Genomic DNA, 27,446 nt, shown 5'->3' on the forward strand with positions numbered 1-27,446 from the left:
ACCAATTTGCCTCATTTGTCTGCCTGCTGCTTATTTTGCGTGCCGTCAGCACACACACACACACACACACACACAGAGGGTGTACTGCTATGAAATCAAAACTTGCTGAGCTTGTTCGGCAAAAAGCATGAAAGAGATTAACATACATGGCTGAGTTTTACACACACACACACACTCTCACATTCACTGACACAGGTTCCAACATGGAGACGTGTTACAAACAGGTTGGTTTTTATTTTTATTGGAATACATATGGTCTGCTGTACAGTTGGCAGCTTCAAGAGACCTACATGCAGAGTGCGCCAGCCACAGTTAAGGTTAAAACATGCACAATGTATTAAGTCTAAAACAGAAAAAAAGAAAGCCTCCCCACAAAGTCCACCTGGCATCGCTGACACACGGAGAAGTAAGAATAAATCATAAAACGCCTTTTTGATCTGATTTCACTACATACAGCTTTGTATTTGACACCTCTGTTTGTCAGTCTCCTTCTTCTGCGCACAAACTTATAAACACTAAAAAAAAAAGGTTGATTGTACAGGCCTGAAATTCTTGTATCTGTGCATGTATGCGTGTAAGAGAGATGAGATCCAGTTACATGTTTAATTCCTATTAGATTATCTGTGTGTCTTTATATATATATATATACATGTGTGTGTCTGGGGCCTGCACGCTTCTTTCTTTGGCAGCACTTACAAACATACAGCACAGAAGATGTACGAACCCTGAATTTACGAGCGAGGGAGAACAGAGCAGCGGAGAGAGAGGCTGAAAGCACTGAATGGTCACCCGATAAAAACGGGGACGACACATGGTGAACCGCTCAGCGCCGCCAACCTGCTCAGCTCTGATAAAATGCACATAGCTCTCATTCTTCAATGACTATGACACAACCCTGGCCTCCTCTCGCTCTCTGTGATCCGTGGTGTGCCGTCATGTCTCCAGGTCGTGAGAAATGTCTCGCATTAAAACAACAAACACAAAATACAGGAAGAAAGTACTCTCCAGGAGTGTCATAACAATGAGGAAGATACATTATCTTGCAAAAAATATCATTTCTTAAAATCAAGATGGACAAATACTTAATATATTTCAATAATAAGGCCCACTTTACAAAATTACAAGTTTCCTTAAATAAAATCTATCCGATATAGCTTCCAAAATAAGACATCTTTTGTTTAACAAAGAAATAAAAACACAATTAAGCAGAAAACAAAAAAAAAGAAAACCATCAAATTGAATATTTCCCCTTAATTTCAGCATCTTAGAGACAGGGTGACCACCTAGGGAAGCATTGGCACTGTCTCCGACTGTAAACTGGAAATACTGTGGAATGATTTTGGCACAATGTTAGAAGGCTGAGATGCAGGCGTAACAGGGTGCCATACCTCAAAATAAAATATGTTCAAACACATTTCATTCACTGCCAATTTCCTTTCTTTCACTGGTGAGATGATTTTTTTTAAATACTCTAATTTGGCTGGTGACAAAACACACAACATATCTGACTGGTACATTCAGCAAACAGCTACTGAAACTCAGTTAAAGTACAAATCTGGGACACAAAAGAGGAAACTTTTTGACAAAGGGGACTAAGGGAGCATTAGTAGTTTGAGGTCTTAAAGTTAAGTGCTGGTTAAGTGCAGATTACAGCCTACGCCACCCAATGACACCATGACCCTGGCTTCACAATGGAGGCCTTTGAGGACAAGGGCCCGCTCGCTGCCCGAGAGCCATTTCTGCCTCGCCACGCCAATCTCCACTAAGTACATTCTAGTCTACTTTATAAAAGGGGAAAAAACAATGACTTGTAAATAACGGATGTTTATACATACACCACCAGAGCTTAAGAGGATTTCTGTTAACTCTTACGTTGGTATTTGAGCAGGAAGCAGCCACTTTTCGCTCCGCCGCTTAACTACCTCTTGCCTTTGTAGGGATTTTCAATCACATCATTCGCAGCCGAAATATTCTGCTCCATCACACCGCCTCTCTCATTCAACAAATGTTCTGCAAAACCGCCATCGTTCAGGGAAGAGAGGAACCGCCAAAACCTCTGAAAACAGCCCCCAGCTGTTTCTTTATGGCGCCACAAAAGCCATAGAAGTCTCAAAACCTGTAAAGTCTTCACGTCAGTCCCACATGACCAGTCAGTACATTCCACCACGTCAACGCTGTACAGGCTCTCACCACTGGAAGCAACGAATAAGACCTATAGCATGTAAAGAGTGCTGTGCAGCCCAAAACACATATAGGAAGAAGCTTAAAGGCTAACTTCTGTTTTGTTTTGTTTTTTCAACCTGGACCCATTTTCCCATGTGTCTTCGTGACTAATGGGAACAACATTTTATGAAATTGGTCCAGTACTGAGCAAGACTGTTACAGCCGGCAGCACCAAAACAGGCTGCAGTGTAACCCCTTGGGGCACTTGTGTACACTTTCATTTTGCGTCCACTAAAAGTGCTTGTTTTTGCCACTGAAAGGCTGAGATTGTTATTCTAAGTGTCTGGCAACATAATGGGAAGAACCCCTACAGAGGTAGACCTTTTTCTTAAACAGAAACAGCCCCAAAATCGCCATCACCAAACCTACCAGACTCCATTTAAAAAAACATTAATTTTAGAACATACAGAGCCAGCATATTTGCACATCTAACTGAGTGAATTAAGGGTTTATTTCAAACAAACTAGAGATGGTGATTGTTTGAACAACAGAAAGACGAACCAAGACATCTTCTGTGAGTTTTATTTTGTTTCTGTCAACTTTGAATGAAGCATGTTTCTTGATTATAAAGTGACTGCTTTTTTAAATGGAGTCTGGTGGGTTTAGTGATGGCAATGTTGGAGCTGTTTCTGGTTTAACAAAAAGGTCTCTCTCTTTAGGGATCTCCTCCAAAATGTTGTCAGACACTTAGAATGTCAATCTGATCCTATCAGTGGCAAAAACAAGCCATTTTATGGACGTAAACTGACGATGCACAAATGCCCCAAGTGCTTACATCGTAGCCTGTTTCACAACTGCTGGCTGTAGCAGTCTCGCTCAATACCGGACAAATTTCATAAAATGTTGTTCCCATTAGTCACTTTGACACAAAAACATGGGAAAATAGGGTTCACAACAAATACTGAAGTTACCCTTTAAAGTGGTCTTCATCCTGGCACACAGAGTCCAGCTGGGTTTCAGTGGGCGGCGTGGACATACAGTCGGTAGTTAGTGTACTTTGGGGCCTTGTAAGGAAGAAAGGCATCATGTGTAGCAGAGGATGGAGTTTCAACTTTGCCCTTTAAAAAGGCCCTGCTTTCTTTGAAGCTGATCTCCAGGAGGGAAACCCTCCGACGCGTCATAAAACCTACAGTTTCCGACAGCTGGGCTCTTCCTGGGACCCCCGACTCAAATGCTCTCTTCAGGCTGGGGGAGGGACAGGTTTAAAAGCAGAAAGTGAGAAAGGTAGAGGAATGAGGGAAAGCGCAAGAGACAAACGATAGAGGTTGCACAGTGTAGTTGTAGTAAGGACGGGTGAAATTGGAGGATTGTCTCTATTATTTACTGGGCGGAGGGAAACAGGTGACACAGGGGGGCAGTAAGGCAGGATAAGGGTTGAGGAGGGCGTCAGCACTTGCATCACTGAGTTGCTATATACAGAAATCCTGACCCACAGTGATGTCAGCCTCGAAAAAACAAAAAACAAAAACAATCTCCCGCCCTGCGTGCCAACTCTGACAAACACGTGCACATTTCTCAGTCGGTATCTTCTTACTCGGGGATCTGCAGCAGCTTACAACACACCAGTTCACACGTTGGGCTTTAAAACGAGAGCCCTCGCTGTCATATTAATAACAACAGTGTTGGTTGACCACGCCACGTGCGTCTCTGGCAGCATGAGCTCAGACGAAACTGGACATTCAATACCTCTCTTTTAATTATCCCTAAAGTGGACATCACTGCCAAGCTGTCACTCTTCCTCTCTCCTGTATTTAGAAGCCCTGAGTCAAGACGTAGAGACAGGATTAGATGCAGCCCTGACCTCTGACCTTTCAGCTACTTAGGGAGCTGCCCATCACTTTCTGGTGACAGGCCTCTGGCCTTCAATTAAACAACTCTCTGAACCAACAACATATCACGGCTGTTTAGGACAAGGCTTTCCCTTTAGGAAATGAGAATCCAAGGAAGATGCAGAGAAACAGAGGAAGAGGGAGGAAGAGAGGAAAGGGGGGAGGGAAGGAGGGACACTTTGCTAAAACTCTAAAAGGAAAATTGGAATCGCTTGAAAAGATGAGAGATTGGGGAGAAGATGGCAATCCCTCTTGGTAAATGAGAAGAGTGGTAGTAGGAACAATAACAGAGAAAGCACAGAAAGACTATATGATCATCAAGTCTTGGCATGTGCACTAAGAGCTCTGAACAGTACGTCTGGTCTGTTTTTGCTCTATCATAAAGCCAGCAGCGGCCATGAAGAGGCCACATGGCAATCCTTTCCGGCTGTGCTGCACCCTGCGACTCTGACAGACAAATCCAAAGGACATAGCTTTTCGGGCGGTGCGGTCTATATTCTTTAAAAGGGTACTTTGAAGTTGGGTTAGAAAAAAAAAAATAGCTTTTTCTCAGGGAACCTTGCTTTGACATCCCTCAGGGAGGAGTTCCCTCGAAGAACTTTTTACACTTGAACCAAAATACTTTTACGACGTTCCATACAACAATTCTCTCGAAGGAAAAAAATATAAAGTTATAGAAAAAACTGAACCTCACAATCAGTATTGCGTGTCATTTCTACGAACAGCAAGAGTAAGATTATGGTGCAAGTCTGGATTGGTTGGGACAATCTACCTCTCTTACTGTATCTCAAGGCACAGATGAACATACTGTAGATATCTCTAGCACAGAGTAATGGAAATAAACATAGGTGAACATGTGCATTCTGACAGTAAACAAACATTTCAGTTTGGAGTTATCACTGATCTGTATGCACAGCATGATTACAGACATTGTTGCAGACATTGCATGGGGGGGACAGTTTATTGATTGCATATAATCTCCTGCTTGCATAAACAGTAAAGTGACGAAGCGGCGACAGACTGGGCTCCTGCCACCGCGGGCAGATCTCTTCACAATAAAAGAACCTGTACATATATGGAGACTAATAAATATAACAACTAGATGGCGGCTGGTAGAATACAGGAGAACTGAGAAATGCACTGAGACTCAAACGGCCCACCCCCAGCAGGGTCTGACTCAACACAGCATTGAAATCCATAACAGCAGAGGAACCAGACGGAGCTTTAAAAACCCCCGAGTTCTTCAACGGATTTGTCCCAAGTTGTCACAGTTACATGATCTTGTCAGATAAACAAAAGAAATGCAGTTGTGTTGGATCGGTGCAACAAGCAATTGGTCATTCTCAGCTGCATTCAAGAGCGACATTCATAAATTTTGCTGTGGGATCGAAGTTTACATCGAGTCCAGCAGGAACCTGTTAAAAGTCTGACAATGTTTCTGTCATAGATATGCACCGTTTACCTCAATGAAAACACCTCTTTTTATTACTGGCCACTACTGAATTGGTTTCTATGGCACCCCCATTGTTGCAGTGGCACCCTCCAATGAGAGATTGCTCCAACATACCAACCACGAGTTGATATTTTAAGATGTAACAAAATAATACACCTCTATAGAAATAAGAAATGGAGATAAGCTGGGACGATTCGCACGGCGAACCCAGTCACGTACAAGCTGAACTGTCAGTTCCTTGTGGTTAGGAGTCTTCCTATGACTGGCTGGCATGTCCACACTATTTACAGCAGCACTGAAAAAAAATGTCCGCCTCGCCAGGCCAGGTTTGCTGGTAATCTGAATGTCTAATGTTCAGTTAAAACAGAAACTCCATTTTGCTATGGCTCTCTTAAAAATACATGAATGAGGACAATTGCAACAGCTGTAAAACAAAGCACCATGGAAATTGTAGCATGGTTTGAGGTTATAAACAATGCCCCCCCTCTTCTAATTATTATTTTTTTTCTACATGTGCATTGCATTTCATTGCGTGCAAACTATGATTTTTTTGTCTTGATATGGTTGAGCAGAAGGGGAAAGGATAATGCAGAACAGGAAGCGAATTACAAAGAAAATCACTGGTGAAAATGGCAAAAAGCATAAATAAGGTCCCGGTCTGTCTGTCACAATGTGTGTGCATGTGTGTGTGTGTGTGTGTGTGTGCTCCTTGAATGCAGCCAACCAGCAATCCTTTAAGCAGAGTGCATGCTGAGTCACAATCTTTCAAGTGCTCTTCATTTATTACTTAGAAACATGCAAATGTTCGCTCAACATCCAAGACCTCAAATTAAATCCAGTTTGAGGCTGCATGCCAGAAAGTGGTGACACGGGTTTAAAATAAACCAAAAGTTAAAAATGAGCATGTGTTTGTATGGTTTTGTGTATTTATGTGTGAGAAAATCGGGAAAATAAGCACACATGGCAGTCAAAGCAAACATGTACGTGAATATCGTGGTACGAGTCGGCAAAGATGGTAATTCGCTTCCTGTTTTTGGTCACATTAAAAACGTAAAGATACTTTAGTTTGTGTAGAACTCTGCATGAAGATCCAGCCCTATGAGATGAAGATGCATCTGTAACATCGTACTGCTGTTGACTGAAGATCGGGATGGAGAAAGGTTGAAATTCTGATGCAGAAGCGACACATATCCAGCTCCATTGAGGTCACTGTAATGGTCCTCTGAGAAAGGCATTCTCAAAGTTTGAGTCCTTCTTCCTCTAACTCTCTTTAAACCCTCTCTGGCACACAGGAAAAAAAAATCCCCAGCCGTCCCCAGCATGCCAGCCTCTCCCTTGTCAAGTTTCGGGATTATACTATAATACATCCAACACGAGAAGCAGAAGAGGATACATGGGCTGGTGAGGCGACCTCCAAAAACACTGTACAGACACTGTCTTTCCATTTATGCCTCTTTTGGGACAGAGAAAGTTCCGGATAGGAAGAGCTGTTCACGTCTCAGCGTACACTCAGGGTCAGAGTTAAGGATGTCAGGTCTGTGGTTTGTTGTTCTATATGGCTGCGACTGCAATTTTTCTTTGCTTTGTTTGCTATGAAAGCTGGGGATGTTGACTTTTGGAGACGGTGGTAGCCATTAGTTGATGGGAGACTGATGTTTGGCCCTCCTTGTGCCATTGAGAGCTTAATGGAGTGCTGTTAAAAGAAAAATGAAGAGAAATACTTTACTTAATCTTCATATTTTAGCACAGACATTCATCTTCTGTAGACAAATGATTGGTCTGTAATTTCTAAATAATATCTTAGAGAGTTTGCCACAAAAAACAAGATAATTTGGATCTAATTATGAGGGAAATAGAGACAGTGTTCAACTGGTACATTTCCAATCAAAATTAATTTCCAAAAAATCTCAGTCCTTTAGTTAGTGTACAGCTGAACATGTATAAATGTGAAATTTGTTCGTATACATGCAAACTTGTATGAAGAGTTAAGTTTCTGAAAAGAAATGAATAATCAATGAATAATAATTTGGGTTTAAATGAAGCTTTACTCAAGAAATCCCCAAAAGTCTTCTAATTAGAAATGTGCGAAATGCATCGACTAGTAGATTTAAAATTGCTACCATCGCTGGTCAGCACCAGAAATACTAATCTGTTAAACATATTATTTAAATTATATGTTATTGATGTACACATTTAAATTACATGTTTTGTGTGAAAGGAATGTAAGGCCTGTCTAAAATATAAGCCTGCTGATTTCAGTGATTTAAGCAAATACTAGCCCAGGCTACTAATTGAAGTTTTACCGTATATGTCTTTCTAGTCAAATGCTGGTTACAACAGGGTGTCTACAGATCTCAGACAGTTAAATTCAATGCTTTTTCAGACCCTTTCAAGACACCAGGACATATTTTTGGACAAATCCCATTTTACTTATTTAAACATCACAGGTAAACATTGCAGGCAAGAAGTATATATGTGGTCTTGTGCAGAGGTAGATGTTATGCAGGAATATGGTTATTTGAGCGAGTTAAGTCAATCTACATTTTGCCAACAGGTGCAAGTATGAAGTAAAATGACAGTATTATAGTTTTTTAAAGATTTGCAACAAGACTACTGTTATGTATGAATTTAAGACTTTTTAAGCTTCAGCTGCACTTAAAATACAATTTAGTCATAGAAAAACACGATTAATGATTTCAAATAGCTCTAAAAAATATACACAATAACTTCTTTGGACAATCTTTAACCTTAATTTTGATGTTATCTGAGTGTTTTCTTCCTTTTAGACGAGTCGACCAGTCTAAGCTTCCATCTAAAAGTAAGGCACATTAGTCCTTAGGCAGAACCCTACTCCTAATTAATGCCAAAGTAAATAGTCCTTCCAAGGAAACTGCTGAGGAGTCAGGAAAATATTTGCAATTATGGACAATAAAGGATTTCTCCTTCGTGCTTGCTTGCAGGTTTAGTTACAGCCCAGTTCACCTGGAATTGCCTTGCTCAGGGACACCTCAGCAGGGTGGATGCCAGCTGTTACTGGGTGTCCCAATGGGGGTCACTCTACTTATTTAACCACCGCACTGCTGCCACCATGATGGATGTACTACACCCAGTGCTGTAAACTGTGCTGCAGCAGTGTCAACTTAACTTCATACTGGGAATTTGATTTGAAACCCCTCTTAAGAGATGTGACATCATTGCAGCAGGGGTAATTAACATCTTCTTTAATTAATGAGTTCAGGAGTCAAAAGAAAAGATCTTCTCCTACCTGTCGTCTTGCTGTAGAAGTCCCGCTCAGACCCAGCTGGTCTAATGATGCTCAGAGTGGCGCTGGCTCCACGGTCTGCTCCCCGCTCCACTCCTCCCCTCAGCTCTGGCCCCTGACCCTTGACCCCGACTGGCCCACACATCCCCTCTGGAGGAGGAGGAGGCCCCTGTTGTCTTGGACGCCCGGTCATAAGAGCTCCCCAGGTGGTGAGGGTCGCTGCTGCCTAGGTGCCGCCTCCAGGAGGCTGGGCTGTGGCTCGGGTTTGGAATGGGCTCTACACTATCAGCAGCCTGGAGAGGTTAGAAAAATTGGATAAAGAGAAGTCTTGTTGAGAGTCTGCATTGGCAGCTGCAGTAAGTCCTCGTTTAATAAGTGGATTTGTTTGGCACTGGCATGATCAGAGAGCCAAACATTATAACAGAGGTTCATTTAATCCCATATTCTGGACTTGTGTATAGAAGTTCTGGGCATTTTGTTTGGATGGTTCGGGGCCTTGTTTGGACTTTTGTATCATGTGGGCATTAAATACATGCTGCTTATGTTAACTGGTGTGTGACAAGGAAAGTCTGCCATGTGGACTTCTGCCAGGGGAAAAATCCCCAACCAAAAACCCCAAACATACCCCAAGCTGAGAGATTTATAATTTGGTGGGCTGACTAGAAAACAAACCCCACGTTACTAGCTTGTGGTGGCTACAGCGGCACGTCCCCTCTCATAACCTCAGTAACCCTGCTCTCAGAAAGCGAGAGTTAGATGACGAAGCAGTTCCTAAAGCACACAGAAACAGCACCCCGCTCCTGTAATTTCAGCTTTAAAAAAGCACCATAATTAGTGACATTTGGTGGGTTGGAGTTGGCTTCTGATGCCGTTTTAGAATGCATTCTCGCTAATTGGCTTTAATGGAGCCCTGCTGGACTGCCTTTCTCGGTCTCCAGGGGTAACAGACAGGAAATCAGTCACCGGCGATCCCTGCCAAGTAGGCGTGTTCAGTGTGGTCACTTCCTGCCCCAGTCACCGAGGGGAGGAAACGGCAGAGTGGCATATTCTCCTTCTATGGTAAGCCACTGCTGCAAGACCGGGGGCTTTCGCAAGGTTGCCATGTAATGCACTCCCAGTGTTCCTCCTACACTCAACAGGAGGCTTGTGCATTGTTCAACACATTGTCACAGACTTTAAATAACAAGTTAATAAAAAATACACATGACAACAAAGATTTGGAGTATTTACCAAAAGTTAAAAGAAGAGGCTTGAAAATAACAATGATGCTTTATAGAGCTAAACAGCTTTAAAGATGTGTGGCTTTGGTCAAAGGAAAATTAGTAACTTCTGTGTGTTTGCCAATGGAGAGCTTTTTCCCATGTGGCTGAAAGTTAATTTAAGAAAATATTTGGGCAAGAGCAACGTCAGCCTGTAATAAATGCTGTTAAGTAAGTTGATGTGCCACAGCAGAGGAAATCTACTGGGAACAGCAAGTGCTGCTGTCATCACAGACCTGCTCCAGCTCACACCAGAACGCCTTCAGCTTGGAAAACCCACTTTTATAGGCTGTTATAATCAGAAACACTAAATCATGTCTGGCAGCACAGCACGACGATTTGACACAATAAAAAACAGAGAAGGTGGGAGTAAGAAAAGCAGTGCTGTTAGGTACAGATCTCCTACGAACTTTTATATGTCAGATGAAGAGGACATTTTGGTTTCTCAAAAATTAGATAACAAGACAGTTACCACTCTCATATCTTTATAGTTAATAACTGGAGCCAGCAGCCAATTAGCGTAGCTAAGAATAATGACTGCAAACAGAAAAAAATGTGCCTGGATCTGCACCTACATATTTACCATACAGACAGAGAGTGGTATCAATCCTCTCTTCTGACTAAAGCTGATACACATGTTTTCCAAAATGTCATAATTGCTAACCCTCCTGTTTGTCTCAGGAGATTACCGTTTTTCATTGCTCTCTCCTGGTTTCCTCCCAGGGTTACAACTGACCCTTCCCTAAGTCCCGCCCCCGGACGCAGAATGGCCAATCATATCGTATCGACAACAACCCAGCTGTGCTCCAGTGACTCTAATGCAATCGTTTCAGATTTCCTTCATTTTAAGGCTGGTTTTGTGGATTTGGAGCTAAATGTTGTGCCTGGGGCACGTCGTGTATTAATGATACTCGTTACCTGGAGAGGTTGGAAAACGATATATGCGTTTCTTCCCTGTTCCAAAACCAAAATCAAACCCTGAAAAGTGTAGGGTTAGCTAGCTAGCTACTGAAGATATAGCCTACTGAATGTATACACATGCTGCTTTTGCTTTTTAATGATTATAACTATATCTATAAAAAAGACAGACCCTGCTGTCAGTGAACTTCTTCTAAATTTTCATATTCAACCAGCTGTGTGGCATCACATTGTGTGCTGATGAACATTGTTTGACTTCCCCCCGAGATCCCTGCCCGTCTGGCAGCAGAGGTCCAGGTTCTGTGCGGCACGGAGGCGTAGCCAAACACCGTTCATCTGCACACACTGTGATGCCACACAGCTGGTTCAATATCTGCAAAGTTTCCCTTTATATTAATTGTCTTCTGTGGTGATCAGCAGTGATGTGTTGGTTCACTTTTACACTGTGATCTGTAGCCTATAGGTCATCTCCGTGCTGACTATGTTATGGGTGTGTAGGCTGATGGGATGCTCTAGTGGGGGTTTAAGGGGTGCCTTGGGGGTTGGGGGGACCCAGTTTGGCCTCCTCTGCCATGGTGGGGTATTCAGATGTCTTTCAAAGACAGTGAGCCTCCCGTTTCACTTCGCTTCCAGGACCCTGGGGTATGTCGGTCATGCTATGGGTCGCTGCTGAGGCCAAGCCTACAGCCTGGCCCCCTCTGCCCTCCTGGTACTCTGCTGGAGTACCAGGAGGGCTTGAATCAAAAAGTCAACAAAATTAAATGTATTTAACATAAAAATGCTGATGGTGTGTACTTATTATTTTGTTATTTTCATTCTTTAAAGGTCACCAGAATGCAGGAAACAAAGTCTCTGAAATTTTTCTCTGAGAGGAACCCCAGACCCCCACTTTGGGTTCAAAATCCTCCCTACTTTTGAGGTCTCGAAGTCGGCAACTATGTTCCTCTAGGGTGTTTCAGGCTTTATGTGTAGACAGAGTTTATGTGAACAAAGGGCTCTCCGTTTAAGAATGATCGATACAGTTTCCAAGAGTTCACTTTGAAAAACAGACGCTGTGAGACAGCTCCGCTTTCTAATACCGAACGAAGGCCAGCAGATTTTCAGAAATAACACAAGTAGCGTGACAGAACTTTCTGCAGAAGAAATTACATCCCTACTTTAAATCTGTCTGCCCTTGGTCTCTCGCCCAATTTTAAAGGAATGGTGAAGCCTTGCCAACCCAAACTCTTAAATCACCTCTGCAGCAAGACAACACTCTTGACGCTTCAGGTGAAATGTTTCAGAAAAGGTGGAATTTGTGTTTGATTTTACCAGGTGATGATCTGTTTATTGGTTATGATTTATAAAAGCCATTCTTTTATTGCTTTTCACGGAGCGTTTGTACAGCATCTGTTGTCTGATGCTCTACAACTGAAAACATCACTCAGTCCAACTTCAGCTGCTGTTTTTTCCAGAGGGCTTTTTTCTGCGCAGGTCACATCAGGCGAACAGAAAATAGCAGAGCAGCTCTGATCCCACATTTTACCTTTCTGCCACTGGTTTTTGAGTCAACAAAGGATGTTTTGGTATCTCGCTCATCGGCCATATCGGCCCCGCTGTCCTCAGCCAAACATAAGTTCACGGTTCATTCATGTACAGGCTGAGGTTTCCTTCTGCTACAGCGAGGAGGAATTACTACAATACAGTTCTGTTCTGTACGCTGAGGTGAGGAGTGACTGCCACGGGAAGCAAGCAGTCCCCATTTTAACACTGACCTTTTATAGCTTTATTTATACCAGTATTGGCCTGAAAGTGTGTTTTGGACCACGTCCTGAAGGTCTTTTCCCTGCTACCAGTCCTGCTCATTACACCTACCTAACAAGAGGCTGTACTCAAGTTCAGCTGTGCTTTGAGCCAAATACTGTCCCAGCTAAAGCTAGCATGATCAAAATGACAGTGCTAATATGCTAATGTTAGCAGCTGCCATGTTCACCATCTTAGCATGCTAATATTTGTTAATTAGCACTAAACATAAGATGCAGCTGAGGCTGATGGGAGTGGATTTTGCAGGTATTTTGTCACAGTATTAAAGGGATATTTCAGATTTTTTCAAGTGTGTTTTTCTAGCCAACTAAAAAAGACCCACAGAAGTTTAAGTGTACGCTATATCTAAAATATTTTCACTACTTCACCTTGCTGTCAGACAACCCTTTCCGATGGCACACTGAATTGTTATATCCATCTCTTCAAAGCCAGTGGACTCTTTTGACAAAGTCATTTTACCTCACAGAGAACAGGGGTTGCATGTCTACTAGTGCCTTGATTACTTATTTTGTGTTGTTGTGTGATTTTAGTGAATCCAAACGAACCCTTTACACCACCAAAGTCACACGATAAAAACAAACTGGTAGACCAGCAACTCCCGTGTTCTGTGAGGTAAAATTACTGTTTTTGACAAAGAAGTCTGGTGGCTTTGAAATAAATACACATTATGGCTTCAATTCTCCGTAGGAAAGGGCTGTCTGATGGCAAGGTAAAGCAGTAGAAATATTCTAAATATACCATCTACTTAAACTAATGCTGTTTTTTTACATGGCTAAAGCACGTTTTGCTGATGCCCCCGTCCACAGCAGTACATTACTTAGCTTGCATGGTTATACTCCTGCCTGCTTCTCCAAACTGAGGGCGTGCTGACCATCATCTACAGTAGGTAGTACGCTGACTATGGAGAAGTACCTCATACAACCCCACGTGAAAAGAACAGAAGAATCCCTTTAAAATATGACAAATATTTTAACCTGATGATGTCACTAGATAAGAAGGTAAGGGATCCTTTATTACAATTTATCCATTGGGGATATGATTGACTGTACTAAATTTCATGGCAATCAAAAACCAAAAAACATCAGGGGGATCGCCAATGTCATTATAGTACTTTGTCTGGGAAATGTGAACGTCCAACACTATCTATTGGATTTTGAGATATTTCACTAAAAACAAAAATATCAACGTAATAGTGATAATATAGTTGAGGGAATGAGCAAAATCAATAGGCTTCATCCTTTGGATACCACGAATGTCCACACAAAATGTCAAGACAATGAGTTGTTGAGACATTTCTCGACCACAGTGGACTGACAGACTGCCACCGACAGAGCCATGCCTCTAAAGTGAGAAATATTTGCACTGTAAACACTGGTTTGGACGAACCAGAAGCAAAAGTCAAGTTAAGGTCAGACAGCAGCCATGGATTTGGACCATGATGATAACAAACATGACCTTTCATTAGATGAAAAGATGTCATTCTCCATCCCAAAGAGGTTTGAATAAATGACATCCAAATAATTTATACATGAGGTTTAGAATAGGAAGCTAATCAATAAGCTATCAGTTGCCCTTGTCGCTCCAGGGTGCTTAAAAGGAATCAGGAGTGTTGTCTCCTCCTTAATGACTATTTATCGATTGCTGATTTTCACCCTGCTCTGCTCTAATCACTAGGAAGCCTTTGACATGAATTTTCATAATAAGAAATGTAAGTAATGTTTTCAGCCAATCTTTTTATGTTGAAAAGAATTAGGAGGCGCACATGTCTAAAACTACTTCCTATATAAACAGCTGCTATTTACATGCAGACTAATGGATCGAGCTTTAGACAAAGGAGCACTGAGAGAAAGATCAATGGGAAGTCCGTTAATGATGACTGGCTGCATTCCTCCTCCATCAACCCATGTGCCTCCATCTACAAACTTGTAATAACACAAGCCTCTTCTATCAACCTTTGACACTGCAATCACAAACTAATCCCAACCTCCCGCTGTCCTAACTACAGCTGTATTTATCCAAACCTCTTGGGAATGGACGCTGTTCAGACCACTGAAATGTTCTGAAAATCCAAACCAAAGATGATCGGCCGTGCTCCAAGTCATGCTTCAAAGGCCAATCATAAATTGAAGTCATTTTTTTTTTTTTTGCACTGAAGCATTTTTGCTCATAATTGCTATCCAAATGGAGTGACCGGTTCATGCATCAAATATCAGGATTTACAAGGTTTTACCATACCGCAGAATCAACTGAGTGGATTTGGGAATTTCCCATAACGGAGTGCATAAACTGAGGGAGTGACAACAAGACCGGCGGTTTATCAGGTCACTGCTGATTTACCACATCACAGACTGGGCAGGGCTCTAGGATATCCAGGGCTATCAAGAGTGAGTGATGTGGGACAGGGTCAGAAAGACAAGCACAGGAGGCTGATGAACTGAGGTGAAAGAGGAATAAGTGGTCGCTGTCCTGAAAATGCGGAGCTGGGGTCAAGGCCGTGTAAGTAGAACTGATGTGGGCACTGACCGTGACAGAGCTCCTCAAATACATGACGTGAAGCCACTTTGTTCATGTCAGGGCTTGGATGACAAATTAAATAGGGGGGATGGGAGGAGGAGGGACATAAGAGGAAGGGAGGGGAGGGGTCAGAGGCAAAACAAAGGTGGCTGTCCCCTGATGCTCTTTCTACCAGTTTATATCAATGCTGAGGAGGGGCGCTGAAGGTTGAGACTCAGTGTAAGACAGATTTCATTGAGCCTATTGAAGCTAATAAGGGGGAGGCGCCCTGTAGGAAATCACAGCTCTAAGGTCATGTTAGTTGCTATGTTTTGATGCAATGTATCATCTGACTGGAGATGAGATACCCCAGCTGTGTTCATTATCTTTGCTGTGACTGGAGTATACTGGTGTGCTCATGTGAGTGATGGTCTGACTCACATGGCTCACATTAAACAGACATTTCTTAAGAGACAGTTCACCCCTGAATCAAAATTTCATGTCTTTCCTTCCATTTGTAGTGCTATTTATCAGTCTACATTGTTTTGTTGTGAGTTGTCGAGCGTTGGAGATATCGGCTGTAGAGATTTCTGCCTTCTCTTGAATATAATTGAACTAGATGGCACTCGGCTTGTGGTGCTCAAAGCTTCGAACATGTAATGTACATGTAATATATGCCGTGTACCCCCACAGCACTCAGGTGAGGTTAAGACTTTACAAAAAGGTAGCAGCCAAGTTCCAGACCGTAAGCAACAGCCATCCAAGAGACACAGCGCCAAAAAAAGCCAAATGTAGCAAGACAGAACGCCAAATGAGATCAAATCTGGGGTTGGCTTTTACTATACCTTAAAATTAAACAGTCTTGGCAACATATAGATTAAATTAAGAACTATTTGATCAAAGTGTAAGTAGTTACGAACCTGACCAGACATTCAGTGTTTGCTTTCAATAGTTTTCTGACACATCGGTTTGTACCAAAAAAAGTGCTAATACACTGTCTTAGTGAAAGTTCCAAGAAGAAGAACCCATGAAACTGAAAACTGGCCAAGACAATGAGTCCCCAATGGCACTGCACGACACTGAAACTCTGGTCCTGACCTGATCAACAACCTTTCAACAGCTACAGAAACAATAACCCTGTGGTATACCATAGGATCTACTTGTGCATACTGTGTGAAGTCAAAAATATAATTAAAGCCCCAGTGAAACGGATGTTAGAGCGTCTCTAGCTTCATATTTTCTAGTGAAATGAAATATTTACGCAGTGCAGTTACAAGAGGCCTTTAAATCAAATCTTCGCATTTGATTGTACCACTAAAAAGTGGGCGAGCTTAGAGTTTAGTGCGATACAGAGATACTGCAGATTCCACTGCTGAGCGGAGAGCTGGCTCCACAAACACCTCCTTCGCCGTTAGATCAGGAGGAAGACAAGGTAGAGATGAATAAATTAGTCCTGCACCACATTGTTTGGGAAATCACAACAAAGGTTGTGCCCGCTGATATCCAGACACACATCTCTTCCTATCTCTCCATATTGCTTTGTAAGTTAGATATTACAACCCACAAACAGGTGCAGGTTTTGTATGACCGCTGTGGCTAGTAAGTCACCCAAAGTTTCATTTGATTGCATGAACGTTTGTGAACGCCCCTGAGTGCAAGATGAGTCACTAAACATTTAAAACGGTTTTCCCAGGTTTTACAGAAAGATAAAAGACAGGAAGTTTTATGTGAAGATACTCTTAATACTGCTTTATGACATATATTTGGCGTATAATAAGAGATAAAAGTGAGCACAGGGACACAAGATAAAAACTGGGAAAACATATTTTTTCATTTCAAGGGGGCTTTTAGACGTCTCTGGAGGATCATTGCACTGTATAAATGCACGACAAAAACAGTTTAAACCCAGATAACTTTATTGCCCTGGACCACAAATGTGCACAAAGATGATGGATGGGACAGCGGACACTTTGCATGTGTATGTCTGTCTCCTTGGCAACATCCAGTTTATTTATAGGGGAAAACACTGAGAATTCACCCGTAGTCCTCGAGTCCAGCATAGTTTGTCAAACTGACAGACTGACATGTTATTGTAGCCATGGAGCCCACTCTGTAAGCAGCGCTGCAGCCATGTGACATTATGTTATATACCAATAGACAAGTACGTTATTACTGTAGCCCATTAGGAGTTTTCACCTAATCTTTCTGATGACTTCTATAAACTTTCACACTCCATTAATTAAACTGGAGCTATGCACACAGTCTTGTGTGTTAATGCGTAGGGGACACATACATGAAATCAAAGGGCTTAATCTGGCTCTTTGCACAGACATGAATGGTTTATAACTCGGCTCCACAATCAGTCACAAGTGTTGGAGAAGTAACATGGCAGGTCGTGCTTACAGTGTTGAATGTTTTGCCATATAAGATGTGAAAAGAAAAACAAAATATCTCATGATAACTAACTGCAGCTATAATTCAAGCTTTTGCATAGTGACAGATGAATGAAACGTGAATGTGGATTAATACACAAACACACATTAATCCTATAGTTCTGTGTGGGGGCGAGTATTCGGGTATTTTCAGTAATGTTTGTGTAGAATAGCAATGCTGCCTGGCAGGGGCACAGACTGTGGTGGCACATTTAAATACAAGAAAGCTATTTTCTCCTCCTTGAGGTTTTCCTAACCTTCTTTTCCCCCTGTTGAGGTCTTTTTCATTTCCATCCTCCCTCTCTCTCTCTTTTTTTTTTGTCCCACCCTTTTCTCTTTGTGCTTACTGGGGCAGCAGGAGTGGGGCCTACAGAACTGCTGTGCTAAGCTTGAAGTCGCAGAGCCTGGCGTCAGGGAAAAATACAAGCTGAGCTCTCATGCAAAGTGGACACACCAGGAGCTCAGCCCTGCGGTTGTACTTTCTGGACTTTTATCTTCGAGACAAAACTATTTGCAGGGTGGTGCGGATAATGCCTTCACCTGCACAGCAATGCAGGGTATTTTAGAAACCACACTCTGTGGTAATAGCGTAGATTTGATGCCAGATATGTTTGAGAAGTTTGAATCAGACACAATGAGTAGTTTTCCAGGAAGGGAGGAATGATATTGTAATTGTAAATTTCTTTGAGTTGTCCTTCCATAGCAGGTAAAATTACCAGCCAAACCTTGACACTTGTTTTGTACTTCTCATTTGACGAAGACTAACAAAGGATTCATTTGTAGTAACACTTTCTATGTACAACCCAATTCTAAAAAAAGCTGTGACGCTGCATAAAATGCACATAAAAACAGAATGCCACAATCTGCAAACCCTTCTCGATGTACAGAGGGGGAAAATAAGTATACAACATGTCAATTTTTTTTAACATATTTCCAATGCAGCTATTCACATGAAATGTAGACCTGACATGTGTATTAACTCAATAAATCTACAACGACAAAGAAAGCCATAAAAATTATGTGCAATAAAGGGAAATAACACGGGAAAAAAGTATTGAACATACTGACTAAAATGTATTCAATACTTGGAGAAGCCTTGGATTGCAATGTCAGCTTCAAGATGCTTCCTGTGTGAAGACACTAATTTCTCAAAGTATTCAAATGGGATTTTGGACACAGATAATCTTTTAATCTTCAAGATTGTGGGGGGCCCACTTGTGAAACTTGAGAAATAAATTTCACTTTCAAAACTTCAACAATTTGTGTCCTCAGTTCCCAAATGCTTACAGGTGTTGTTAAGGGTGCTTTCACACCTGCCCTGTTTGGTTCGGTTCAATCGAACTCAAGTTCATTTGCCCTCTAAGTGCGGTTCGTTCGGGCAGGTAAGAACACAGCAATCGCACTTGGGTGCACATCAAAACAACTCGACTGAGACCTTCTTGAAGAGATGCATTACACATTGTTTGGGTTAAACATGAGCATGTTACAGTCCTGGAGGATTATTAATGTGCACCTCCTCCTGTACTGCCTTAATATGCACATTCAGCACATCCAATGCATCAAAACATTGTTTTCTAGTTGGAGCCGCGCCTCGTTTTCAAACTGTATGGTTTGACTAAAATGAACAATGACAGCAATATAGTCCACGATGAGCAGCGCTAAAATCAACCTGCGTAGTTGTCCCTCCATTGTGACATTAGAAAGTGTCACATTTATCTTGCAAGTGTACTCTTCTTCAACGTTTGCTTTACTTCCTGGATTTTTCCCACATGGAAATTCTGACCAATCAAGAGCAGCTTTCTGGCACGAGGCATTTGATCTGGTCTTGTAAATGCTGCCGTGAGAACACGAACCAACTCTAGGCAATATGTAGCTTAACAAAATAAGTCCCTGATTTGGCCCGAAGCAAGCACCCTAAAAGAAAAGGTGATGTAACACAGTGGTAAACATGCCCCTGTCCAAACTTTTTTACGATGTGTTGCAGACATCAAATTCAGAATGAGTGTATATTTACAAAAAATAATCAAGTTTATCAGTTTGAACATTAAATATTTTGTCTTTGTACTCTACTCAACTGAATATAGGTAAAAAAGGATTCACAAATACTTACATTCTGTTTTTATTTACATTTTACACAGCGTCCCAACATTTTTTGGGGGGTTGCACCTGCATCATTTTGAAAACACATCTTAAGAGAGCAGAAAAGTGTAAAAACCTAAAGTTGGCTGTCCTACCTGGGGATGTTGTGTGTAGGATCGGCTCCAGGACTGAGAGGTAACAGGTGCGTGGGGTACAGTCCTTCCCAGGCCTCTTGCGTCCATACTGGGAGACTGTGAGCGTTTGCCTCGGCGAAGCGCTGGCTCCTCGACTTCTCTGGTGTTAGTAACCACACTGTTGATCCTACGCATGTACACCTGAGACAGGGAGCAAGACAAAGAGCAATATTATGCAGCTATGAAGTTGTTCAATCCTGTCCTCTGATTTATTATCACCTTCGTGTAAAGAATGCCCTCATTTGTCTGATGGATTTATTCATCATCTCACCTCTGCAGGGGACGGCCTGCCCCCCTTCTGTGCCTCAGCACCAGCTCCTGTTCCGCTGTTTATCGATTCTTCTGTATCGAAGGTGGTTGCCCGGTAAGCCCTCCATGTTGTCACGGCTTCTGCCTCATCCTCTGACCCACCATCAGTCATTGTCCTCGCGCCCCCTCGTCCCCGGCCCGTCTCGTCTGCTGACGCAGTGCCCCGGTTCTTCCAGGTGCTTCTCACAGTCACATTCTTCATGTCTGGTAAACTGTCTTCCTGGGAGTGTTGGCTTTGTCTTTGGTGTCTCCAGCTGGTGACAGTGGTGGTGCTACTGCTGCTGCTGCTTTCAAAGCCCGACTCTGTGTCGTTAAAGTCTGCGGAGGTGGTGTCCGGGGACTGGAGGCTGAAGTTGCCTCGTGGGCAGCAGAGGTGGCTGGCGGTGGTCTCCATTCTAGAGGTGTTGTGGTGTTTGGACCTTGATGAGGAATCACTGCTGTCGTCCATCCCACAGTCCTGGTCCTGGCACGACCGCAGGGTGATCTCACTCTTGGGAATGGAGATCTCATACGGGACGGAGATGCTGCCATGGTGCTCACTGCTGGGTCCTGGCAATTTGTAAAATTATAGCAATTTTTTCTGAGCAAAACATTTTATAAATGCAACAAGCTGACAGTAGAGTGACAAGACAGTAATGCAGTGTTCTTCAAAAATATATTTTTTCCATGCTGGTAGCATTGCTGTATGTTTGGGAATTTCCATCAGCCTTCACTACACTTTGTGCGTAATGCTCCTGGGGTGCTATGTTAAATTCAGATAGTGAACATGGTACTTGTATGCTAGCATGCTGACATTTAACTCAAAGCATTTCTGTAAATACAGTCTCACAGAGCTGCTAACATGGCTGTAGACTCTATGTTACAACCAGCGCACAGTGGTGCACAGCACAACTGTTTTTGCTAGTTTAAGATAGACACAGTTGTCATTTTCTGATCAGCAGCCACGCTGTATAAGTAACAAATGTACTTGCGTCCATTTGTACGCCCATGGGCATGTAGGTCTTAGAGGGCAACTTTGGTAGTTTTTAACCTGGACCCTATTTTTCCATGTTTTTGTGTCTAAGTGACTAAGTATTGAGCAAAACTGCTGCAGACGGCACAACAAAACAGGCTGCACTGTAGTCACTTGGGGCAACTGTGCACCATCAATTTACATCCACTAAAAGTGCTTGTTTTGGTCAATGAAAGTCTCAAAATATTATACCAATTGTCTGACAAAATTATGGAAGGGTCACTACAGAAATGGACCTTTCTTTGGACCTTTTTGTTTAACCAGAAACAGCCCCAAAATAGCTATAGTTAAACCGAACTGTAATTTTATTATCAGCGTTATTGAGAGAGCCACAGAAGCAAAATAAACTCACAGAAGCCATCTTAGTGTGTCTTTTCCACTGTTTCAAAAATTGCCAACTCGGTTTGCTTGAAATAAATCCTTGATTCACCCAGTTAGATGTGAAAATACATTGGCTCTAGACATGCTAAAATTGCTGTTTATTTGAATGGAGTCTGGTGGGTTTGCCGATAGCAATTTTGGGGCTGTTCCTGGTTAAACAAACTGGATCTTTCTCTCTTACAAACAGGTCTATCTTTGTAAGTATCTTTTCCATAATGTTGCCAGACACTCAGACTAACAATCTGAGTCTGTTTGAACAGGGTCTTTAGTCTTGTTTTTACACAATTCACAACAATTTTCTTATACAGTTGCAATTTAAATACAGTTTCATCATAGCACCTGAATTAAAGCATGACTGCCATCCTTTATATAAAGCATCGCTTACCTATGAGGATGTTACTGGTGGAGGTGTGGCGTTCTTTGATCGGCATGGGTTCACTGGACAAACTGCTGCTGCGACTGCTGGTTCTGGAAGAGCTTGGGTCATTGGGGTAGATGGTTATACTACTGGTCATTTTACTCGTGGTGGTCACCATAGGTTTGGTGGAGATTTTGGGTTTGCCATTTGTAGACAAAGGTTCCGAAATCATCACTTCCTTCCTGTCTATCTCGACGATCGCAGGCTTGATGACAGCTTTTGACCTGAGCGCCTCGCGTGGGCTGCACACTCGCTGGATCTCGAGCCCTGTTGCAGTGTGCGTGGGCCCCTGGTGGCCTCCCTCAGTTGCCAGTGTTCTGTTGTGGAGCTCTTCATCAAAAGAGCTCCTGGAGGAAGAACCCTCTGAATGCGAGTCATGGACGTGGGAGTATCTAGGATATCTGGAGGTTGCAGTTCTACTGCTTACAGTTGAAGTAGTCATCTCAGTCACAGGCTCTGGCTCAGAGGGTCTTGAACCGGTAGATTCTGTTTCAGAGGCAGATGAGTGACCCTCAGATCCCTGATCGTTGGGCAGCAGTGGAGTGACCTGGGATCTGTAGGCCGTGAAGGCTCCATTGGCTTTGGACAGGGTGGAGGCAACAGATACAGAGACAGATTCCTGAACCAAGTCTGTTGATTCCTGATCTGAGGCAGACGCTGTGTCCTTCTCTAAAGCAGAGATACTGTTGATGTTACTGGAACTGTCAGGCACTACATCAGAGTTGTTGGATTCGCTATCGCTACCTACATACAATTTTGAAAACTTTTCTAATCTATTCTTTTTAGTCTCCCCATCCGTCTGTTTGTTCGCCGTCCTCAGGGGCTTCTGATCATTAGCTGCTGGTGGGTAGCGACTAAGAACAGACGCTTTTTTAACATCACTAGAGGTTGTGTTTACAGAGGAGGGAGTGGCTCCTTTCATCTTTTCTTCAGTTCCTCGTCCTGTGTCTCTTATTCCGTTATCAGATGAAACTGCAGTAGTTGGGGTTTTGGGTGTCCTTGGGTGTCTACTCTTGTGAGCAGGACTGAGGGGTCTCCTCACAGGCTTAGGAGAGCTCTCCTCTGAGTGGCTCAGATCTTTGCTTCTCAGCTTGGTTTCTCTCTTATGCTGAGGAGAGAGCTCCCTGTTCCTGTGTCTGGGGGAACTTGGCTCTGAAACAGTTGCAGCACTCCTATATTTGGGCTTTTCTTGTCTGAAACCCCCCTTCACAAGCTCTTCATTCTCAGCTTTGCCATTCTCCAGGACCTTGGCGGGACTGTTGGGGCAAATGTTAGTGCTTCCATTGCCGTGTTTATCCACATTACTGGTTCCATTTCTTCCAAGTCCACTTTTTCCGCACAGCTGCGTCCTCAGCTGTTCCACCTGCTCGCTCAGTTGGCGAGCCCGGTTTCGTTCCATCTGGAACTTCTCGTTAAGTTCGCCATTTTTGGACTCTGAGTTCTTTAGATCCTCCTCCACTATCTCCATCTGTTTAAGGCGGTTCTTTAGCCTCTCTACTTCCTGTGTCAGCTCCTTTACCTTGTTGTCCTCCTCCTGCGAGCCTTCAAGACCGCTGTTCTTTTCATTCTCAGATTTGTTCACAAGGCTGATGCTGTCATCGGCCAACTTCAAGTACTCAAGGCTCTTCTTGCGCCCAGCCAGTTTACTTGTGAGGAGCCCTGTGGATGAGAGCTCGTCCTCAATTCGAGACCTCATGAAATCTGCACGACCAGGATCTGCTGACATCCCAATGCGATTCTTCTGGAGCTCCAATTTTTCTGTCAGCTTAAGAATGATCTTCTCGTCCTCCCTCTGTTTCTCCAGTAGCCTCTTGCGCTCACTCATAAAGGTCTGGGTGAATCCTTTGAGTTTCTCCAGTTCCATGGCCAATGCCTGCTCTGCTCTATCCAGCTTTGTCTCAGACCCCTCCAAGTCCTTCAAACGTGCCTTGAGGGCCTCCAACTCAGACGAGAGCTTCTTGGTCAAGTTTTTTTCCTCATTGAGGCTCAGGCAGAGCTGGCTGCAGTCGGATTTGCTTTTCCCAAAAGCTTCTTCCAGTTTCTCCAGTTCAGCCATTCTCCGTTGTAGGCGTTCAATCTCGGCCTTTAGTTCCTTTGTCAGACTCTCCTCTTCTTCCAGTTTCTCTCTGACTGTGCGGCAGAGATCCTCAGCTTTGCGTACCTCCTCATCCTTACCCTGGATCCTTAGGAGACGTTTCCTCAGTTCCTCCACATCTCCAAGCAGGGATGAGTTGCTGCCTTCTCCTTGGATGACTTTGTCCTGTAGAGGAAAGAGAGAGTTCAAATATTAGTTAATCTATTCATGTAGTGTATTTCTACTCCACCTCTTTCCACTTATTGCTTCTGATATGCACACACAAATAAATTCCTGAAATCAACCAGCACTGACCTGCAGATCAAGAAGCTCATCCTCAGACTTCTGCAGCTTGTTGGTTGCTTCTTCCAGTTCATCCAGTCTTCGTCCGAGACTCTGTAGCTTGTGCCGTAGGTGGCGATGGGTCATGTCTTTATGGTCAGACATGGCTACAAATTCTTTGTATTATATCTGTGTTTGTTTTGTCGTTCAGATTATTTGATGACAATGTTTTGGGAGGTCCACATTTGTGTGGCAGTGTTATCAAGTCCTTTAGGTTCTCAGGGAAATACTCTTTTCTCTCCACGGTCTGTCGCTGTCACTTTAAGACTTGGAAGTTCCCTCAGAGTGGCGTTTAGCAGAGGAATCTGTCATCTGCAGGAGGGAGAGAGGAAATAACACTTAGTCATCCCTAATTTGTCAATGACAGTCATTTGCATCCTAAAAAGGTAGCTCAGTAAGTGAGAAAAAAGATTGCACACCAGAACAGTCTGCCCACTGTATGATTTTACACTTCCATCTAATTACTGTGACACAAACCATAGGACACACTAAAAGAGGCCAAACACCAACGCATGTACAGTAAAAACACACTCACACACACTGTGACACAGACAGAAACAAATACTGCTCTGGCTACATTTTATATGAATAACATGACATGGGATTAGTTTCACAATCACCATGTAATTGTAATTAAAGGGGAACACCACCTAAATTAAGGATTCTTATATGTTATTTCCATGGCCCATAAAGTTCAATCAATATTTATGAAAATGAGCTGCTCTCTCTTTTAAAGACAATAACCAGAGAAGTACGTCTTAAACTAGTGATGTGATCAAGTCTGGAGCTGCTCCATAGACAATGAATGGGAGTCTGTTTTTGTGGACACAAAGAATGTTTGTTTTCTTTTGTTTTTTGTACTAAAATTAGCTTTATTCTGTTGTTCTCAGTTTATACTCAGAACATTTTCCCTGCTGATCCCAGTGTCATCTGTAACAGCTATCTACATTCATTGTCTAAGGCCATGTTTACACCTGGTATCGACATGATTCCTGGGTGAGCTGATCACAAGTGGACAGCCCTAAACAGAAGTGTAAACGACCACCAAGACACATTGTGATCCAGTCGCAAAGCCCTTGCTGAGTTGGTCTGGGTCGCATGTGACCACATATCTTTTGTAACTTAAAAGCTCATGTGTCCTGATGCGTGTCCGACAAGGTCATCAGTGCAGGACGTGGGGGGGTTGTTTTGACGACAACACATCAATACTCTGTGACTTGCCCTTTTTACAATGAGGTGGACAAAGTGTTGCGATATCATCCAACATTTTGCCCTCTGTAAAGAAATGTGTTGAATTCTGCGCCAGCCATATCTCAACAGCCTAACACAACAACTAAGTATGCTAGTGAGCAGCTATCGAGAGTGTGGATGTAATAACTGTATGCAGGACCTTTTGACCTTCCAGCATATGTGAGGTGGGCAGTAACGGAACCTGAACACACGTGGTCAGCTGAAGACGCATGATAGACACAGGTGAGAACGGTGATGTGTCTCTGCTGTCCACATGTGTTCAGATCACCGAAACGCATATGAATACCAGGTGTAATCAGGCTCCATGAAGCAGCTCCAGACTTGATACTTGATGGCATCCCAAATTTGAGTTTTAGCACATTCGTTTTTGGATTTGTGAACAAGTTTTTCATGGTTCGTTAAGCTATATTTTTGGACAGTCTTAGACCATAAGAAAAACGTGTGAGTTTTGAAAATGGGCGCAGTTCCCCCTTTACTGTTCCTTTCATTCATAACATTAAACATTATCTGTGCCAAAGATACCATCCATCATTATGACCGTGAAGTGTGCACTAAGTGAACATAATAGACACACTGCATCTCTTTTCTTTTTTGACACTGAACCACCATGTATTTCACCTTGCCTGTCCTTTGAAGGACACGGGGGTGGCACTGCATACATGTATGCGTGGGTATGGGGGTTTCAACATGCCTCCACAGGCTTACACACACACACACACACACACACACACACACACACACACACACTTTGTTGTCTCCCTGCTGTTGTACCCAGCATCGATTTATGCTTGCCTGCCTGCCTCTGCTGACAGCAGCACATCTCAATAACACCGGCCTCCTTCACATACCCCCATCTGCACACATACACGGCCGTCACCGTGGCAACCACGACATCACAGGCCCGTCACAACACTACACCATTCATGGTCACATGGGACGGATGTGATGACAAAAGAAAAGCGTTTCACTCTGTGACAGAGACTATTCTGCTGAATTAAATTAGGACATTGAAGCTGTGTTGTCCTTTGCCCTGTGATATCAAAGGATATATTTCTACAGTCATTACATTGTGGTATTACCCTCAGCAGGCCCAGCATGGCTCTATGTGATGAGAACAAGGATTATTAGCCCACCACAGTATGCCTGTCTGCATGGCCTCCATAAATCTAACAGCTAACGCTTTAGTCTCATGCATGATTCAGGTAGTGTGCTTTCCTAAATCCTATTACTCCCCTTCCCCCCGTCATTCTGCCGAGCTTCCCCCACTGACCGTGAGGGAAAATCGACCTGAGGGTAGGACATAACATCTGCACACATCATCACTTATCGACCCCCCGACAACCGGCTCTGTGCCTCCTCCTTCCTCTCCTCTCCAGTACCATGTTCAAAGATTGCCTCTCTGAAGCTACAAACCACTACATATAAAGACCACTGTAGTTTTCCTTTACATTAAATTACTTTTACTGCTGTAAAAACATCAACCGATGCAGTGAATTTACTCAATCTTTTTATCTGTGTGCGTACATGGTATACAACAAGGTAGAGCTTGCCATTATGGTTTACTCCAGCATAGTTTTATATATTTTCTATCGTTTCATTTGGTGTAAAAAGCCCAAACCACCATTCCCACAATTCATTAAATGTCTTGTTGAACATAAACCAAGGCAATGAGCTTTGAAAGTCAATATGGCAACGATTACTTCATGAAAAGCAC

General features: G+C 42.9%; 1 protein-coding gene across 1 annotated transcript in view; it reads right to left on the reverse strand.

Annotated features, from left to right (window-relative positions):
- Nucleotides 1-214: 214 nt before the first annotated feature.
- luzp1 (leucine zipper protein 1) overlaps nt 215-27,446 on the reverse strand; it is a 76,087-nt gene continuing 48,855 nt past the window's right edge. Inside the window, exons 3-8 of the mRNA XM_050061200.1 lie at nt 24,455-24,793; nt 22,033-24,325; nt 20,217-20,803; nt 19,907-20,086; nt 8,771-9,060; nt 215-7,198 (exon numbers count right to left, since the gene is read on the reverse strand). Of these exons, the coding sequence (XP_049917157.1) occupies nt 8,812-9,060; nt 19,907-20,086; nt 20,217-20,803; nt 22,033-24,325; nt 24,455-24,586 (3,441 nt within the window). The 5' untranslated portion in view covers nt 24,587-24,793 and the 3' untranslated portion in view covers nt 215-7,198; nt 8,771-8,811. The remainder of the gene's footprint in view (nt 7,199-8,770; nt 9,061-19,906; nt 20,087-20,216; nt 20,804-22,032; nt 24,326-24,454; nt 24,794-27,446) is intronic.

Source organism: Epinephelus moara, chromosome 14 (genome assembly GCF_006386435.1).
Source record: "Epinephelus moara isolate mb chromosome 14, YSFRI_EMoa_1.0, whole genome shotgun sequence".
Classification (NCBI taxonomy): domain Eukaryota; kingdom Metazoa; phylum Chordata; class Actinopteri; order Perciformes; family Serranidae; genus Epinephelus; species Epinephelus moara.